The 20,093-nt window shown below is 44.9% G+C and overlaps 1 protein-coding gene across 1 annotated transcript in view; it reads left to right on the top strand.

The window, feature by feature from the left end:
- The first annotated feature begins 492 nt into the window (after positions 1–492).
- LOC121275280 (probable G-protein coupled receptor 149) overlaps positions 493–20,093 on the top strand; it is a 36,495-nt gene continuing 16,894 nt past the window's right edge. Inside the window, exons 1-3 of the mRNA XM_041182723.1 lie at positions 493–551; positions 935–1,880; positions 3,219–3,411. Coding sequence (XP_041038657.1) covers positions 493–551; positions 935–1,880; positions 3,219–3,411 — 1,198 coding nt within the window. The remainder of the gene's footprint in view (positions 552–934; positions 1,881–3,218; positions 3,412–20,093) is intronic.

Raw genomic sequence — 20,093 nt, forward strand, 5'->3', positions numbered from 1 at the left:
ATACCATTCAGCCCTTTGAGCCTGTTCTACCATTGCAGTGGATCGTGGCTGATCTGGTTATAATACATGGCTGTAAAATGCTTTGGAAAGCCTGGAAATTGTGAAGGGTTCTTTTTAAACGCAAGTATTTCTTTCCTTCGTTTCTTTAAATAAAGATTGCGACTGCCGTTAGTATTTTTCATTATACTGTCCCCTCGCTGAGCAAGCGACACCCTCGATGCTGTTTAAAAAATAATGCATATTGCATATATAAATGGCCAATCTGCACCTTTGTTCCAATGTTTTCCTTTGATCAGCACAGCTCTTTGAAACCAGGTCTAATGCGCGGGTAACTATAGCAGCCTCGCCACAAAGCATTAAAGATGACATTTCAGTGAGCTTCCCCTTAAAATGCAGATTGAGACTAACGCAACACGTGCAATAGTAAATAGCCAGCAAGGAGGGAGGGAAGAATTCTGATTTCCAGGGTTGGGATTCTATGCAGATTAAACGATGACGCAACATGGGCGTGTCATCTGGTCGCCAGCCCCATTCTCCGCCAATGTAATTATGTACTTCAATGAAACCTTCTGAACTGGGCATGTACTCTATCTCCCTAGACAATTGTTAAGGTTTCTTTAAAACAAATACCAGATTGGTCGAAACCTACTTCATCAGCAGTGAGTGAGGGCGAGAGATCCAGCTGAGTAGAGGAAATTGGTCAGAGAGAGACAGAGTAGGAGCTAAAAGTCCGAACTAAAGTGCAAGACAAAGCAAGTGGAAGGCGAGCAGCATTTCAGTACCATGAGGGAAGGACAGCGACCTGGGCAAGTCCAGAGGGTCGCTTGAAGAAGTGCGAGCAATGGTACAGACAAGTTAACGCATGGGAACCAACGTCAAGTATCTGGAGCTGGTTTTATTGAGGAAATAATAGACATGCCCCCTTCTGCCACAGCGAACCATGTCTGAAACCCCTATCATTTGACCCCATCAACAGTGTTTCCTCGGTCAGTGGGGATCCCGAAGTGACGGGACCCACAATGGACACTCCAGCCGGGGGGAGATCAGCAAATGTATTTTTATTTTGTCTTACCCTCATCTGCACACTCCTCATCTTCCTGGGCAGCGTTTATTCGCTGGTTTGTCTGCTCAAGACGAGAAACAAGAATTTCCTGGTGGTCATCGTGGCTTCGCTTTCTGCAGATGACCTTCTTTGCGTGGTCGCTTTGTCCATGTTTATGTCCATGCAGTGGGTAAGGGAGATGGTGCCCAGCTCCCTCTGCACGGTATCGGCCGTCCTCTATTTATTACAGGGGGTCTCCAGCGCTCTCAAGTCCTCACTAATCGTCTCCTATAACTACTACACAACCAGGCGATCCAGACTTCACAAAGGCAGCCAGCGATCTGTCCCCATGACCTGGCTCCTTGCGATTCTTTGGGTCATTAGTCTGTTAGTGAGCGTCCTTCCTGCCTTTGGGTGGGGCACTTTCATCCCAACACCTTGGGGCTGCCTCGTCGACCACAGAAGCTCTTACGTGGCACTTCTCTTCGGTGTATACTCCGTTTGCCTCATAGTCCTCATCACGTTCTCTGTCCCCCTCACTTACAAACTGCTTTGCTCAGACGGGCAGCAACAGGGACTGCTCTCTCCCAGTTATCACCAAGTGACGGATGGTATGAATCCGGCGAGTAACGTGGAGAATCCCGTGGACAGAACTTTAAGGTGTTTGCAGCCCGATAGAAACTGGAGCTCGGATGCAAAGAGTCTGTCTGATATGAACAATTCACCGCATTGCCAAAGCGGCGGCTTCAAACACAGGAACCCAACAGTCGAGTTCGCCCAAAAGCGCTTTTCCTTGATTTTAGCTATGACAAAGGTTGTCTTTTGGCTGCCACTGATGGTAAGTGAAAATTATCTAAATATATCTATTTAACCCTAAAACATAAAAATCGACTTTTACCTCAAACTGCTACTTCTGGAGATAAACCATTCCAACTGATTTAACTCAACAACTTGTCTAACACCACAAAGCGATTACACAACATTCTAGGTTGAGAGCTATTGATTGTGAGAGACAATGGGGTTTATGTGCAATTTACCACAAAGGCTGGGTGCAGCATGTTTCACGGTGACCGGCTGGTACCTCACCCTAATCCAATCCATCTCCCACCGTCATCTCAATGTGCCACTCTTCGTCTAATCCTCAGATTAGGCAGGGACACCAAGTGCAAACTGGAAGCTTTAGGGTGTAAGAAATGTGAACTCTGATAACTTGACTGCTGGGTCCTGCCACCTTCAAGTTATAGAATGCTTTCAGTCCAATGCTCAACCACAACTTTGCCGAATCACAATGGATACCTTTGTTCCTACAACGCACAGGAAAACGACCCACATGATACTTTGAGATAGATGGACTTTCAGTTTGCAAAATATAAAATCCGAAAATATATGAGCACATTCATAGAATCATACAGCATTAGTCTGCTGTCTGTGCGGTCTCTTTGAAAGTTATCCAATGAACCTTATTCCCCTGCCCTTTCTTCGTGGCACTACAAGCATTCAAGCATTTGCCCAATTCTCTTTTGAACGTTGCTATTGAACCTGCTTTCATTGCCCATCTAGGCAATGCATTCCAAGTCATTTCAACAGGCTGGGGGGAAAAAAGTGTCCTCATTCCTCGTTTAGTTATTTTGTCAATTAAATCTGTGCTCTCTGTTTACTGACTGTCAACAATCCCAGGTACCAATCCATTAAATCACCTCTGTATCCTCATCCACAGCCTTGACACCTTCAAATGTAGTGCTCAGAATTGGACCCAGTGCTCCAGCTGAGGCCTAACCAGTGATTTATAAAGGTTAAGTAGAACTTTTCCATTTTTCTATTCTATGCCCCTGTTAAGAAAGTCAAGGATCCCATTTGTTTTCTTAACAGCCTTATCAATTTTTCCTGCCGCCTTCAAAGATTTGTGTGTCTACAGCCTCTGTTCCTGCACCCATATTCAAATTGGAACATTTAGTTTATATTGTATCTCATTTCTCTGCCAAAATGCACAGTATTTCTGTTCCACTTTTTTAAAAAAAACTTGAATTGTATCACCAACATTTATCTCTATTTTCCATAAAGTGAACAAAGATTCTACCTTCCGTGGCTATGATCTGCATTTTTGTTTCAGAGATTTACAGTTTTATTGCTGTGTTGTGTGGGTGGATGACACTTGACCATTCCCTATGTTTCACAGATACAACAGCTCATCCATCATATTACCAAACTTGAGAATGCGTCCTTCGAATCTCTGTGTTTTGTCCTGACCTTGCTGGCAACTGCTATAACGCCAGTGTTTGTTCTGTCTGAGCGATGGATTCATCTGCCATGTGGCTGCATCATCAACTGCAGAAAGAGTGTGTACACAGTCGCCTCGGAGCCAGCCAGGGGTAAGAAACATTCTATAAGACCTCTGACATGCTTACAATTCAACACATGCCAGGGGACCAATGCATGTGATGATAGGGGTAATGATAACAAGGAGGCTTCTATTCATCTCTGAAATAAAACTTCTTATTGAGACTAATGCAGTTCATTGTTAGTGTAACAGCATCCTTGATACATTGCTAACCCTGCACTGGCAACTTACACTTACAAAACACTTTTAACATAGTTAAAGGTCCAGGGCATTTTTACAGAGTGGACTCCAACACCCATTAAGAGTTTGAAGAGGGGTTGGGGCAGTGGGCAGGTGGTTGCAGGGCTAACTTAATATACAGTTAAAGAAGTCAGTCTTAAGACAATTCAGCTAAACTCACGAACTCAAGATACAGAGAGTCAACTGATCAATTATCCTCATCTGTCAATATAAACTCAACAAATGCAGGACATTATGAGGTTGCTGCCTTCACATTCAAATATAATGAAATTATGGGGATTTTTGACCTAAGCCCCCTAACTACTCATGTTATTCAAGTCAGGACAAATAAATCAATCAGGGAATTCAGGAAAAACTTCTTTCTCCAGTGAATGGTCAGTATGTGGCGGTCAGTATCACAACCATGGCTTCATTGGTAGAGTCATAACGTTCTGGGTTCAAGTCCCACTGCAGGGCTTGAGTGCAAAATCAATCATTCTAGTGCTGTAGGAGGCCTGTATTGTTGGAGGTGCCAACTGTTGGACGAGACTTTAAATTGAGGCTATATCTGCTTGCTTGGATGGATGTAACTATCCCATGGCACTACTTCAAAGAAGAACAGGAGAGTTATCCCTGGTGTCCTGGCCAACGTCTATCCCTCAGTCAAGGGCACAAGAAATAAATTATCTGGTCATTATCACATTACTATTTGTGGGAGCTTGCTCTGTGCATATTGGCTGCCCTCTTTCCTACATTATAACAGTGACCACACTTCAAAAAATACTTAATTGGTTGTAAGTGCTTTGAGATGTCTGATGGTTGTGAAAAGTGCTATATAAATGCAAATCCTACTGTCTTTCTCAAGCAGTAGCTGAGGTGAATAGCATCAGTGCATCCAAAAGAAGCTAGTTAAATACATGATGGAGAAAAGAATAGAGAGTCATGCTGTTAGGGTGAGACGAAGTAGGGTGGTACAAGACTCATGAAGAGTTAGTACATAAGCATAGCTATGGTGTAAAAGTTGATATATAAGCCTGCTAATTCATATGGAAGCACGCCAGCATTCGATAGATCAATTATCTCTTCTCACACATGCACACTACAGTTCGGTGTGTTGTTTTCCAAACACATCGCACACTTATCTTTCACACTGGCCATCTGTGGGGTGACATCAGGGCAACACTTCATTATCTCTGATGACATCTCTCACACTCAAACATTTTCCCATCCCTGTTATCACATTTTGTAAGCATGTTGGCACCTTGCACTCACTTAACTTTCTACTAGCAGTGTTTTCACACCTACATCTTCTCTGATGCGGAATTCGAGCCTGATAAATTTGTAACCACTACCATCTACTGATATGTCACCTAATAGTTGTCAAGGGTTTCTTCTTTTAAAATGGGGAGAGATGTTATGAGATTTGATGTGATGTTCGGGAGACAATGGTGTAGTGGTACTATCACTGGACTAGTAATCCAGCAGCCCAGGTTAATGATCTGGGGACTTGGGTCAAATCCCACCACTACAGCAGTTGGTGGAATTTAAACCCAATTAACAAAAAGAAATCTGGAATTGAAAACTAGCCTCAGGTAATGGTGACCATGGGTGGGATTGCCCAGTCCCATCGAAAGTCAATGGACTTTTGGCTGGCCCATCGCAACCCTCACAGCGAGTCCCACCATAGCAGGGCCAGAAAATCCTGGTCGATGAAACTGTCACCTGGTTCACTTCCCTTTAGGGAAGGAAATCTGCCATCCTTACCTGGTCTGGCCTACATGTGATTCAAGACCCACAGCATTGTGGTTGACTCTTAACTGCTTCCTGAAATGGTCTTTGAAGCTTTTAAGTTCTAGGGCAATTAGGGATTGCTGGCCTTGCAGTGACATCCATGGAAGAATAAGGAATGGAATTCCAGAGTGTTTGGTAGATTAAACAAGGTGCCGCCAATGGTCTATTCAAAGGAGACCCCAGTCAGAAGGGTAGAGTCTGTGGCTCAATGCGAGAAGTTAAGGAGGTGTGGAGGAGTAAGGGCAGGAAGGGATTTATAAGCAAGAATGAAGGTAAGCAATCTAGAATTTGCTGAAATGGGGCATCTTGCAGCATGGTCAGTTAGTTAGGCCTTTTCTTCCACCCTTCAGCTCAAAACAATTTTGCCCTGGAAGGTGCATTTAATTGTGAGTTGATAACAAAGCGGCAAGGACAATGGAACATCTGGGACTGAGGTGAGTGATTATGCGCCTTCTTAAACAATGAGATTTCAGGATTAAGAAATAAACAGCTCAAAGATCAAGAAGGAATTAAAAATTAGAATTAGAAATCAAGCAGATGTAGAAAGAAGAGTAAAGATATGAATGAAAGGCTGGGCTGGGAGTGAGAGAACAAGAGACAGGAAGGAAAAGTAAACAAAACAATTAAAAAACAAATTGAAAGTGACACTTTTAAAATCTCCAGCAATAATTCACTACCTGAAGGACTGAGTTTCCACACTTTTATTGTTCACTTTCTGGACCAGAGAAGTCAATTAACAGTCATTAAAAATTATCATTCTATTAAAAGTGTAATTACATTTTTAATTACTACACATAACTTTTTGTGGTGGGCATAACTGGCAATTAGTGTGCACAACTTCATGAAAGTCACAGCAATGTTGAGGATCAGCTGTCGTATTTGCGAAGCTAACAGTGGAGCGGTACAAAACATTGAGAAACTTGCAGTGATTCACAATTCATGATTACCTCTTCCTTGCCACAAGTTGCTGGATGCTTTACATTATCAACAGTGTGTGCCATTCAGAAATCATTATTTTTTCAGCAAATTTGTTTTCTATGGCTTCTCACAACTGACCAACACTAAATTTTAGTGAACAAGAATTCTGTATGGACTTTGTACAAATATATGTACGGACTAATTGTTTATCCACATTTCATTATGGTAATGCTCACAAATATTGGCACAATCATTGCTGTAGCAGAGTAATGACTGTTGCCCACAGCTAATTAGACTGGCCTTTGCCCATTTAATGTCAATGATATTTTACCCTGCAAGTTGGTAGAAGTGTGAGCTAGAAATGGCATGGTTCCTTCTACAGGGCATCTGAGATCTTAGTGAACAAGGTAAGCAACTATGTAGCTCCATAACCAATCAGATTGACAGTTGTGAAATTAACAGCACAAAATCTGAGAAGGAAGAGTCAGTTAGACTGGGTGAATTCAATGATAGCTCAGGTACTGAAAGGGAACTCAAAAGAGAGCCAGAACATTTGGATTAAGAGAGAGAGAAGAAACATATACAAAAAGATTTTAAAATGTGTTTTTAATATTTCTAACAATAATTAAAACTTGAAAAATGAAGACTCCATGCTTATAATAGTTAATTTTCAGTCCCAAAAAGGTTGACTGGCAGTACTTAACTTACCACATTGCTAAAAGGAAACCGAGACTTGAAGGGTTAAAAACTGACCAGGCTCATTACTGGACACAGGGATCATAATATTAGATCACCCAATACCTGGTGGATTTGAGGCAGACAGCATACAAACACAATACAGAGCAAGCCTGCACTTTTTAAAGGCAGTCTGCCCCTCTTAAAAGGGAGGTGCACTCATGCTGCAGTGGCTGCTGGAACTATGTCAATGGCTCCTGCACGACAGACACTAGGGAAATGCAGGGAGAGGAAGAGTTCCATTTTGTTTATATTATTAGAAGTGTTGTTATGGATTTTTTGTACGTGGTGTCCATTATTACAGGATATTGGCCATGAGGATGCTGTGATGCTATGTAGCAGAGGGATGGGAAGGTAGGCAGCTGTGGAGCAGTGTTGACGTGAAGGTGATATTTTAAGGGAACAGAGCTGGAGTAGTCTATGTGGGACAGCCCATCTAGTGTGAAGGTGTTCCGGAAGGCTCCTTCCTCCCTCCTTCTCTTCCTCATTTGTTTCTTCATCTACCCCCTCTTCCTCATCCTGAGGTGACCCCAAATGCCTCTTGGCAAGAGCTGTGCCCTCATGAAAGGGACCTTGTGGAGGACGCCACACACCACCATGAAAAGGAGTCACTCACTGGCCATTACTGGAGACTCCTCCCTAACATTCCAGGCAGCAGAACTATTTTTATCAGAATGCCGATGGTTTTTCCATCAAACCCACGTGCCTACTCCTACCGCTTCTCTTTGGCAAGAAAGAAGTCTATGAAATTGCCTGTGCTGGCATACATGGCCCCTGTCACTTCACTAAAGTATCAATACATTGCAAACATGATATGTTAGCAATGTTGTCTGCTCCTTCCTGGAAGGATCCGCTGGTGTTGAAATTAAAAGCCACAATGATCTTCACAGCCATTGACAGTGCTGTCTTCACCTTATTGTGCGGCTGTAGGCCTGGGCATCACACTTTGAGAAAGATGTCAAGGCATTGGAGAGAGTTCAGAAAAGATTCCCGCAAATGTAACTTTGGTTTTTTTGTAATCATTCACAAGATGTGGGCATTTATGAGCTGAGCTGAAAGTGACTGCCCTGGACATCAAGGCTGCATTTGACCGAGTGTGGTATCAAAGTGCCCTAGCAAAACTGGAGTCAATGGGAATCAGGGGGAAAACTTTCCACTGGTTGGAGTCCTACCTAGCACAAAGGGAGATGATTGTGGTTGTTGAAGGCCAATCATCTCAGATCCAGGACTGCAGGAGTTCCTCATGGTAGTGTCCTAGGCTCAACCATCTTCAGCTGCTTCATCTATGACCTTCCTTCCATCATAAGGTCGTGGGTGGGTGATTTTCGCTGATGATTGCACAATGTTCAGCACCATTCACAACTCCTCAGATACTGAAGCAGTCCATGTCCAAATGCAGCAAGACCTGGACAATATCCAGGCTTGGGCTGACAAGTGGCAAGTAACATTTGCGCCACACAAATGTCAGGCATTGACCATCTCCAATGAGAGAGAATCTAACCATCGCTCCTTTACATTCAATAGCATTACTATCGCTTGCTGATTTAAAGTATTTGCATAGGTTTAAAGTATTTGGCAAAAGAAGCAAAAGTGACATGAAGAAAATCTTTTTCACGCAGTGAGTGGTTAAGATCCAGAACACGCTGCCTGAGATTGTGGTGGAGACAGGTTCAATCGAGGCATTCATAGGGTAATTAGACTGTTATCTGAAAAGGAAGAATGTGCGGGGTTGCGGGTAGAGTGCAAGAGAATGGAACTAGGCGGATTGGTCACTCAGAGATGACAGGCTGAATGGCCTCCATCTGTGCTGTAATAATTCTGTCATTCTGTGAAGTCCCCCTTGAAGATTCTAGGCGGGTAAGGCTTTCCATTGAACGACCTCCTCCTCCTCCCTTCTGAACACATTTTCCCCTCACTGCTGCCTATGCCCCAACTCCCTGTCATGTTGCAGCCAAGAGGGAATATCTCCTTTTACTGAAAGCAGCCTCCTTGCTGACAGGCCTCCCAACCCCTCTGGCCTCCTTTTCAAATTCCAGTAAAAGCTTCCTCTGGACCCCAAAAATATTTCCAAACTCCTGCAACACCATCAAAATCAATACTTCCACATACTCTGCAGCTGCAAAAGAAAGTCATAAATGCCTCACCTGCAAGTCCCATTTTGATGCCTTTAAATAGCACTAGTGTGGTGGCGGAAAAGGGGGGGTGGGGGTGCTGGAGGGCCTGGTATGTTTAAGAGAGGACATTAACAAGACCTGCAGGGTCCAAAATGTAAGGATGTGTCTGCGTGCTTCTGGCGCACGCGGCACTAAGGAGCTGAATTTTGCAGCCGAAATGACTTAACCTCCTGTGGTGAGTTTACTTCCTACCTACTGTACAGGTGCAGGAACATCACGCTGCTCAATGGAATTGAATTGTCAGCCGGGCAGTGAGATTCCCTTCTTGTGAAGCTAATGACGGAGCAGTGCATCTCCGACAGGAATTCCTTGATTTCCCTATTGAACCGAGCAGCTACCTTTGACTGATCTTGCTGTGGCTTTTGCAGTTAAACCACAGTGAACGCCATTCACCTCACCATTATTTTAGCCAATAAACTGCACTTCTTTATCGATCATGTTTTGAATTTGGCTCTTCAAAAATAACACAGGAAAAATATACAGCAGACCTGGCTTTACACCTCTTCCCCTGAAGTCTAAAGGTCACCCCCACTATTCAGCAGATCTCTTCTGTGGAGTGCAGCTATGAATGCAGACTTATTCACAATTTGCATCTAATCCAAAGCCAGATGGACCAAGGTAATCAAAATTTCTCTCCATTGTAAGGCCACATTGGAAAGGAAATTGTTTCCTCCTGACTAATAGTTTTTAATCAGGCTTCCAGATGAGGCATGGGGTGGAAATGACCTGGTGAGTCCAGCCTATTATGTTACATACCCAGAGGCCCACAAATAGTTTAGTCCTCAGATAAATTATACAGTTTAGAAAGAACATGTGCACACATTACGCCTGTTTCAGCTAAACAAAATAAGCGACAGCCATTCATTGACTCATTCCTCAGGGCAATGCCTTAGCCAGTCAGGGTCAAGACGCCTGGTTTGAATTTCAAACAATACTTGGCAGTTAATTGTCAGTCACCATCACTGGTGCATTCTCCATGGCAATGCCTCTGCCAATCTAGAGTCTACTTGCCAACCAATCAGGACTCTCTTCTCATACAGTGTAAATTGTTGTTTTTTCTCTGATTTGGTATTCTTGCGAAGTGTCCTGATGAGTTCAAGATGAAAAGCTTTAACATGTCCCTTTTTTCAGCAACACTCAAGTTCTGTACTACCAAATGACTATCAGTTTAGTAATGTTGTCTCTCAAAACGTAAAGACCATTCTCTAAAAGTGCATTTAACTAACAACCGTATGCAATTTTTTCCCCAATCTGCTGTGAAGTGGCACATTATCAAAAGAGAATTGCTTCCATAAGAGATATTTCATTCACAATAGTCAGGGTTACTGGACAACCAGCAAACGTGAAAGTCATCATGAGGAAGTAAAATTTGCATGTCATGAGGAGTGAGTGAGAGTGTGAGAGAGAGTGAGAGAGAGTGAGTGAGAGAGTCACCCCATTTACTACTCTTGTAAATTATTGCAAACTAAAAATAATTACCTTCCGAGCTTTCTCTTTATTTGCCGAAAGGGTACGAGCTCATCACAAGCCATCAAGGTGCTAGAAAAAAGCTGTCGGGGTGAAGTGACTATAGAAAGATGAAACGGAAATGATTCTATAGCTGCCAAATCCTAATAGGACATCTGATAGCAAACTGTTACTGTGAATAAGCTGAAAGACTTCTGAGGAGTGATATTGGGGTCAAAATAAAAATCTATCAGTCTTATTTGTAGCAACATCATAAATTTATTTTTGTAAAGATTTGTTCTGCTTCACATTCCCAGGAAGTCCATGAACATTAGATTAATAATGGAACCATTTATACCATTCAAAAGATCTTACATATGCCTACCATTTTTTCTCTGAAAATTCTTATTTCCTATTCAGTGAATCAGTATCACAGAATTTTAACAACTCAGAAGGAGGCCATTCAGCCCATTGTATCTGCACCGACTCTCCAAATGAGCATTATGACCTGGTGCCATTGCCCTACCTTTTCCCCGTACCCCTGCACATTGTTTCTATTCAAGAAAATCATCTAATGCCATCTTGAATGCCTCAATTAAACCTGCCTCCACAACACTTCCAGGCAGTGCATTCCAGACCCGAACCACTCGTTGTGTGTAAAAGTTTTTTCTCACATCACACTTTTTCCTTTTGCAAATCTGTGCCCTCTCATTCTTGATCCTTTTACGAGTGGGAACAGTTTCTCCCTATCTACTCTGTCCAGCCCCCTCAAGATTTTGAACATCTTTATCAAATCTCTTCTTAGTCTTCTTCTCTCCAAAGACAACAGTCCCAAACTCACCAACCTATCTTTCTCATCCCTGGAACCATTCTTGTAAACCACTTCTGCACTCTCTCCAATGTATTCACATCCTTCCTATAATGAGGCACCCAGAACTGTACACAATACTCCAGCTGAGGTCTAATGGGTGTCTTATATAAATTCAGCATAATCTCCATGCTCTTGTATTCTATACTCCTATCAATAAAGCCCAGGAAACTATATGCTTTATTAACTGCTCTCTCCAACTGTCCTTCAACTTTCAATGACCTATGCTTGTATACACCCAGGTCTTTCTGCTCCTACACCCCTCCAAAATTTCAATCCTTAGTTTATATTGTCTGCCCGTGTTCTTCCTACCAAAATGCATCACCAACACTTCTCCATATTGAACTTCAACTGCCACCTATTTGCCCACTCCACCAACTTGCCTATGTCCTTCTGAAGTTCTACGCTTCCCTCCTTGCAGTGTACAACACTCCCAAGCTTTGTATCATCCACAAACTTTGAAATTGTCCCCTGCACCCCAAGATCTAGATCATTAATATATATCAGGAAAAACAAGGGTCCCAATGCTGACTCCTGGGGAACTCCACTACAAACCTTCTTCCAGCCTGAAAAATGTCCATTGACTATTGATCTCTGCTTCCTATTTTTTAGCTAATTTTGTATCCACTTTACTACTGTCCCTTTTATTCCATGAACAATAACTTCTCTCACACATCTGTTGTGTGACACTGTGTCAAATGCCTTTTGAAAATCCATGTACACCACATCAACAGCATTACCCTTATCGACCTTTTCTATTGACATTCCTTGTCACGCTTCCATGGAAACTGTTTCCATTATAAATTCTGACAACGAGCTTCATAATACTGACTACACAAACTTAAACCAAAGTGGAAAAATGGTGGTGGGAGAATTGGGAAGAGGATATAGCAAATTGGAGAGGGAGGGTGGAGAGAGGAGTTGAGGAGGGAAGCAGGGAAGTGTGAAGAGCGAGGGAACAGGGTCAGGAGAGGAGGAGAGAGAAAGGAAAGGAAGGAGAAGTGAAGAGGGCAGTGGGAGATGAAGGGAATGGAAAAGGGAGAAACTGAGACAGGAGGTGAGAGAAACAGAAGGAAGCAGAATTCAGATCAGCAATGTTTGGGAGATTAGAGCATGGAACACCCCATAATTAGAGGAGAAGGAATACAGCCTGTGGCAGAATGTACAGTGTTTACAAAATGCAGTCGGGGGTTCTAATTGAAGAGAATTGAAGTGAGATAGAGATAACCTATGCAGGGAAAATGCAGCTGGTGCAGGAATTCAAGGAGAAGGGATTGGCACCTAGTGCGAAGTAAGGCATCAAAATTTTATTCCGTGACCGTGCGAGTTACGGGCTGGAAACTTTATTTGAGGAGAGTTGAGGGTAACAAGAATAACCATTGGGATGTGGCTTGTAGGCCACTAACCTGCATGGTGGGTGACACAGAGCTGAAGTCTTGCTAAATGGGATTGATATGGGGCATTACGGTTCAGGGCTGAAATCTTGCTCAGTAGGGAAGGATTATGAGTAAGAATCTTACACAAAGAGTTGGGGGAGAAAATTCCTTGTCAATTTTGAGCTTGGCTTGAGGGCTAAAATATCGCTTGGTGCAGAGAGGGGTCACATAAGTGAATGAAAATTATCCATGCTGGGTGTTCATTTGGGAAGATGTGGTGTTAGAACAGCACTCCCTTTGGTAAGGGGTTGATTACATTGACACCTACAGGGGTGACGCCATTGGAGTGCTTGAGCTCAATCTTCACACGGACTTCAGGACCCCAATACTGGGACCAGACGGGGGTCCCAAGCCCAAACTTGCAGCACGCCTGATAGTGCAATCTTCCCAAAGATAGCCTCCTAATTGAACGTCTCCACATTCAGTATCCTGTTAAATACAGGAGGCGAGCGCTTGATGCTGCTGGCCCAATTAGAGGGCCCAAAACTCTGGAGCTTCAGCAACCACATCAGGACAGGTGGGTGCTGCTGAGGCAGGTCAGAACCATGAGAGCACCTCAATATGGAGACCCTCTCAGAGGCAGGGAAATAATTCAAGCATTAAGAAGGCCAAAGCCATTAGAAATTTCAGACGGGGGGTGGGGGAGGTGGGGGGTGGGGGGGAACGCCTCCACAGGAATTGTTTGAGCCGCGTGTATGGCTTTTCTTGCCTGGGGCCCCGTCACTGAGGCATGGAACCTCTGGTTTCGAAGAGCTTCCAAGATTGCCGCAAGGATGCTGCCTCCATTTAGCTGGTGACCCACATATTGGTGGGGGGGGGGGGGCAGGTCCGTTCCACCAGTGGAAAAACACCAGCGATGGTACAAAATTGCTACAATTGAGGCATTTTGAATCTTAATTGGCTGTCCACCCCCATGGAGCAAGTGGCCATTATGGTTCCCTGCCCCTCCCTGGAAAACTTCCCCAGCCATAGGAATGCATCAGGGAGCCAGCCTGATGCTGCTCTCTTATATTTTTCCGGTCCTCTTGCCTCCAACCCTGTCACCACAGGGCCAGGAAAATCCAGCCCTTTGAGTCAGCTTTTGAAGCCTTTTGACTGCTGTGTAAAGTCATATTACCAGGTGCACTGTCATATTATCACTAAAGAGCCTCAAGTCCCATGCACCCATCACCACTGTCCACAGGGATCCATCTACATTGGTTCCCTGTCTGGAAATGCCATGATTTTTAAATTCTCATCCTTGTTTTCAAATCCCTCCCTATCTTTGTAACCCCCTCCAAGATCTGTTCTTTTCCAATTCTGACCTGTTTCACATCCCCAATTTTCAACTATCAACATTGGCAGTCATGCTGACAGCTACCTAGGGCTTACACTGTGTAATGCTTTTCCTAAATCTCTCTGCCTCTCCACCTCTCTCTCTCTTCCCTCTTTTAAAATACTCAGTCATAGTGTCATAGAGGTCTACAGAACAGAAAAAGGCCCTTTGGTCCACCGAGTCTACACCGGTAAAACAAGTACCTAAATATTCTAATCCCATTTTCCAGCACTAGGCCCATAGCATTGTATATATATTCCTTAAAACATGACTCTTTGACCAAACTTCTGATCATCTGTCCTAAAATGTCCTTATGTCATTCAATGTCAAATTGTGTTTGATAACTCGTGTGAAACATCTTGGGCAATTTTATTACATTAAATCTGATATATGAATGCAAGTTGCTATTATGTAATAGAGGAGAAACAGGCAACTTTCTGATGGTGGGAGACCTTAATTGTCATCAGCACACGTATTAAACAACTGTGGGGAGAAAATTGAACATATCATACATGGCAAGGGTTCCTGGAGCAAGGAAATTTGTACTTGGGAAATTTGTTTTTAAACGAACTGCGGTGATTTATAATGAGGGTTTAATGAAAATATTTTTCTTTAGCTGCACATACAGAATAAAATGATTCAACTGTGAGAACCTGCTTTCCATCATGATCTGTTATAATGCTATACCTCCGTCCCAACAAGAGACAGGAAATTTGAATATATGGCCTGGAGTGTATTTCAATGCAATGATGTGTTGGCAAACTAAGCTAGGATTCATTTGGAGTTGCTTTCTTCATATGTTTTTCTTCCTGTTCTTTTCCTAAAAGTATTCTTCTAACTTCTTTACCCAGCAAGTGTTTCGAATGTGAACTTGCTACCACAGGGAGTAGTTCAGATGAATAGCATTGATGCATTTAAGGAGTAGCTGGTTGAGTACATGAAGGAGAAAGGAAAAGAAGGATGTATTCCAGAACAGCCTGAGCCATTGTTATGCAATGAATGTGCTGAGCAGTATGCTTTAGTTTAAGAGACCAGGAAGATGGACATGGCTTTTTTTTTGTTAAGAGATTCCCTGGAAATATGAAATCTATATTTGTAAAATGTGAAATATGCTATACCCATGTAATGTGCAGTGAAGTAAAGCTTGATATCATTAGCAGTTTACATCACATGGTACAATAACACTTCATTCCAAAATTACCCCATTCCCTTATGGGAGATCACCATCTGTCAGTGTCCTTACAACAGCTGCTGTCAGCCAAAGTCTAACCAGAAATGAAAAGCTGCATTTATTAGAGAGAAATGCCACTGGTCAGGATATATTTCAAAGCATCTGAATGTTGAACATTCTACAAGGACACACTGTTGATATATGTACATGAATAATGGTCATTTATGCAATGAAGGCATCTGGAGCCAATGGAACCTAGTAAGGGATCAATAACTTTTTATTTAATTGTTTTTTTTTTTAACTCACAGGCAAGGCCATTACTTATTACCAATTCCTATTTTCCCTTTTTTAGAGTGCTAATGAGCTGTCTTCTTGAATACAACTGAATGGCTAGTAAGACCATTTCAGAGGGCAATCATCTACTGTGGTTTTCGTGTTACGTATAGGTCAGACTGGAGAGGATGGGAGAATTCATTCCCTAAAGGACCTTAGTGAACCAGATAGGTTTTTACAGCTATCCAGTAGTTTCATGGTCATTATTACCATTACCAGCTTTTTATTCCCAATTTATTTAATTAAATGATCCTAAATTCCCAGCTACAGTGGTGGGAATTGAAGTCATATTGCCAGGTCATTAGTTCAGGCTTCTGGATTACTAGTCCAGTAACATAACCAGTATGTCTACTGTACCTCCCCACATTTATGCAACATTAAAATAATTTACAAAACCGTGGGCGGAATTTTCCCAGAATTGCTCTAAGTGCAGAAGCGGGCGGGTAAATTGTAGTCCTACCCGCCGATGAAAATGGTGGGCTTTCACATCATATCTTCCCGAACCCACCTCATTATATATTCACTCCCATGAAACACGCCGTTTCTATGGTGGACGGGTTCTCATTCGCCCGCTCGCCATCATCCCATTGTTACATCACACCTGACGCCATCTTTAAAAGGCAGCCACCAGCAAAGCGCTCATTGCCACCAGCTCACCACCGCTGCCTGGGAGACATGGTCAGCAAAGGCAAAAAGACTGCAACTCCTCCCCCCTCTTCAACGATGGGTCCCTCGAGCCACTCCTGGATGGCATGGAGGCCTGTCGGGATGTGATCTATCCCCTGCGCTGGCCACAGGATGGGTAGCAATGTCACCAACCCAGCTTGGGAGGCGGTAGCAGCGGTGGTCAGAGTGAACGCCCTGCAGAGGAGGACAGCCACCCAGTGCCGCAAAAGGATGAATGATCTCCTCTGTTCTACCATGGTAAGTCACTCTTCTCATCACTCCCAACTCACAGTCACAAATCCATCACACATCCACAGGGCCCTCATTCACTTCCAGTGCAAGGGACATCACCATTCACTCTTTCACACACAATGTCATTGTCCTCATCATGTTCATGGGACCACTGACCACCCACACAGGCCAGGCATAATTATCATCTGGCCCGGCCGGTGTCCTGATACACTCTCCTCATCTCTATCCATGCAGGACAAACTGGCTCACAACAGGAAGGAGGGATGCTGGAATTCAAAGTTCTGACAGAATTTGAAAGCAGAGCCATCCAGCTGGCCGGCAATGGTCCTGCGCTAAAGGTAAGGTCGCCGCTGCTCTACCAAGTGAGGATCCAGCAGTGCAGCTTCCATCAGACAACTATGCCATGAGTGATGTGTCCTCTTTCACAGGTCACTGCCGTGCACTAATTATCCCCCCTTGCTTTCGCAGGCACATCTGGGAAGCAGCCAACGAAGTCCATGACCCAGAGCCTCCACCCAAGCTCTGAAGTAACCTCTGAAGAGGAATCTGAATGCACCCTCCCTCAAGTACCATCACAGTGCTCAACCACACCTTCCACCAGCGCAGAGGCACACACCTCAATAGGACCTAGCTTTAGAGTAGCCTTGGGGTCACAAACTGGTGAGCACATTGCACTTTCTGATCCACAGCATGCAGAGGCATGGTCCCTGGCACTCGGGGGACTGCTGGAGGCCAGAACATTGCTGAGTCCAAGTCAAATGATGAGTCTCTGGACTCGGTCCATGTCACAGTTGCTGAAGCTGCAAAGGCAAGCTCGGGAACTACAGGAAGGGATGTCTGCTGCACTCCTCAGATTGCAAGGCATGATGGAGGAGTCCATTCGAGTTCAGGCTGAGGTGATAGCACCAGCATTGCAATGCACCAAGGTCAACACTGGCAGGATAGTGGCCGCCATGGAGATCTTGCTCCAGGACATCACTGCTGCATGGGCTTAACTCCATTGCTGATGCCATAGTTGGCCTCCAACAGTGTGTACAGAAGAGGGGTGCTGGGCAACTTGATCTCACTCCAACTATCCCTGCTCCTCAAGGAGTCAGCCTGGGGCCCTCAAGCACCCACAGGGAGGAGGATCAATAGGCGCTCGATCTAGGGCCATCCATGCAGGTGACTCTGGGATTGACCAGCCCATTGACTCCTCTCTTCCTGTGACCTCCGCAGATCCAGCTTCACAGGCCGAGGAGGGTGCCACTGCCACACAGCAGGACCCTGAACGCAGGCCGGGGCCCTCCAAGTCTTGACCCTCCAGAGGACGCCCGCCAAAGTTGTCACAGACACAGCGTCACAGTTAGCAGACTGCCTCCACCTCCGCTGTGGATGTCCGGGGAGCACCAAGATGTAGCAGCAGGGTTAGGAAAGTTAAGGAGAATCAGTTGCACAGCCTGGCCACAGATGTTAATCACTTGTACATAATGTTCACTATTGTCAGTAAACTCCCAAGTATGTCTCCCTGCCTGTGGCTCCTTGTTCTGATGAGCAGTGTTCTTGTCACTCAAATAGGAAACCTTTCTGAACAAGATAAAAGGCAGGTGTCTCAGTCCGGGGCCTCTTCCCTGTGCTCTGTGCAGCCTTCAGACCACAGTGATGGTCTAGCCTCACACTCCTTGGAAACATTACTTATGCCTGCACCTCAGCAGTGCTGGTCATTGCTGCTAGAATGTAGTGGGCAGGCACCACAGAGTTCTCGCATTCTCTCTGTGTGCTCTCAGCACCTTTAAGGGGTGGCCAGCCCCTATCTCTTCAGCATCTGTGACCAATGATGCTGAGCACCAGCTTCTGAAGGGCTGAGGTGCTGAAGGCGGACACAGAATCAAATGCGTCTAAAGTTTCATGGCTGCATCTCTGAGATGGCATTGATCATGGAGCACAAATGAACTGCCCTCAGCCAGTCAGGAGTCAGAGATTCTCAGAGGCTATGTGAAGACTTAGGGAGTGTCCTTACTGCATGTTGTCATCATCCTCCTGCAATCAAATGGTTATTAGGGCCTCCACTGCATCTCCATGACAGGAGCATTCTCACAGAGGGTATTGGCGCTGCCATAAGCCAGACTGGAGTCAAACGTTCACAACTGCGATATGAGGATCTATGGGGGCATCCCATTGCATGTAGTCATCAACCTCCACAAATCTGGCAGCTATGAGGGCCTCCTGAGTGCGCCTGCTTGTCTAACCAGTGCGAGAGCCTCATCCCCATCGTCATCACCACCAAAGACCCCCTCACCCACTCATTGGAGAAGACATGCCAGTCCTCCATCTCCTCCTCAGCCAGTTCCTCACCCTGTTGCAACGCCAGGCTGTAAAGGGCACAGCAGATGACGACGATGTGTGACACCCTCTGTGAACTGTATTTCAGAGCTCCACTAGGCTGGTCCAGACACCAGAACTGATCTTCAGTATCCCGATGGTCTGCTCCACCAAGTTGTGAGCTGCTGCATGAGCCTCATTATAGTGTCACTCTGCTGCAGTCTGAGGCCACCACACAGGTGTCATCAGCCACGGCCTCTGTGGGTAGCCCTTGTCCCCAAGGAGCCAACTCTGCAGCCTCTGTGGACCCTGGAAGACTCCAGGGATCCGTGAGTGACTCAGGATGTAGGCGTCGTGCACAGTCCCTGGAAATCGTGCACATACCCGCAGGATGCGTTTCTGGTGGTTGCATACCAGCTGCTCTTTCAGTGAGTGGAAGCCCTTGCAGTTGATGAAGTCCACTGAGTGTAGCGATGGAGACCTGAGTGCCACATGGGTCCATTCAATTGCATCCTGCATCTCTGGAAATCCTGAGATCAGGGCAAATCCTTGCATCCTGGCTGTCCCGGTCCCAGGCTAAATGCACAAAGTTGTGTGCCATGGAGAAGATGGCATCTGTGACCTCATGGATGCATTTGTGGGTGGCAGCTTGTGAAATCCCACAGAGGTCACCTGTGGAGCCCTGAAAGGAGCCACTGGCATCAAAACTGAGTGTCACGGTCACTTTCACAGCCACTGGCACTGGATGCCCTCCATGTCCCCTTGGTGCCAAGTCCTGCAGTAAGTGGCAGATGTGAGCCAAACTAGACATGCACAATCATTGATGACACTGGATCTCAGTCATCTGCAGGAATGGCAGGCAGTGCCCATTGACCCTTGGCGTTGCTAGGCGCTGACCAGCCACGGCTCAATGTCGCTCCTGGGCCGTGTGTGCAGGAGCCCCTGCTGCCCTTTCTTCATGAGGTTGCTGCTCCTGCCTTTGCACAGCCAGGAGCCTCAGTCGCCCTCTCCTCTGTCTTTTACAGTCTCTGTAGGCCATCAAGCATACGCTAGATCACCAGGATCCATGATCCTGATGTTGTCCTCCT

This window comes from Carcharodon carcharias, chromosome 2, assembly GCF_017639515.1.
Source record: "Carcharodon carcharias isolate sCarCar2 chromosome 2, sCarCar2.pri, whole genome shotgun sequence".
Classification (NCBI taxonomy): Eukaryota; Metazoa; Chordata; class Chondrichthyes; order Lamniformes; family Lamnidae; genus Carcharodon; species Carcharodon carcharias.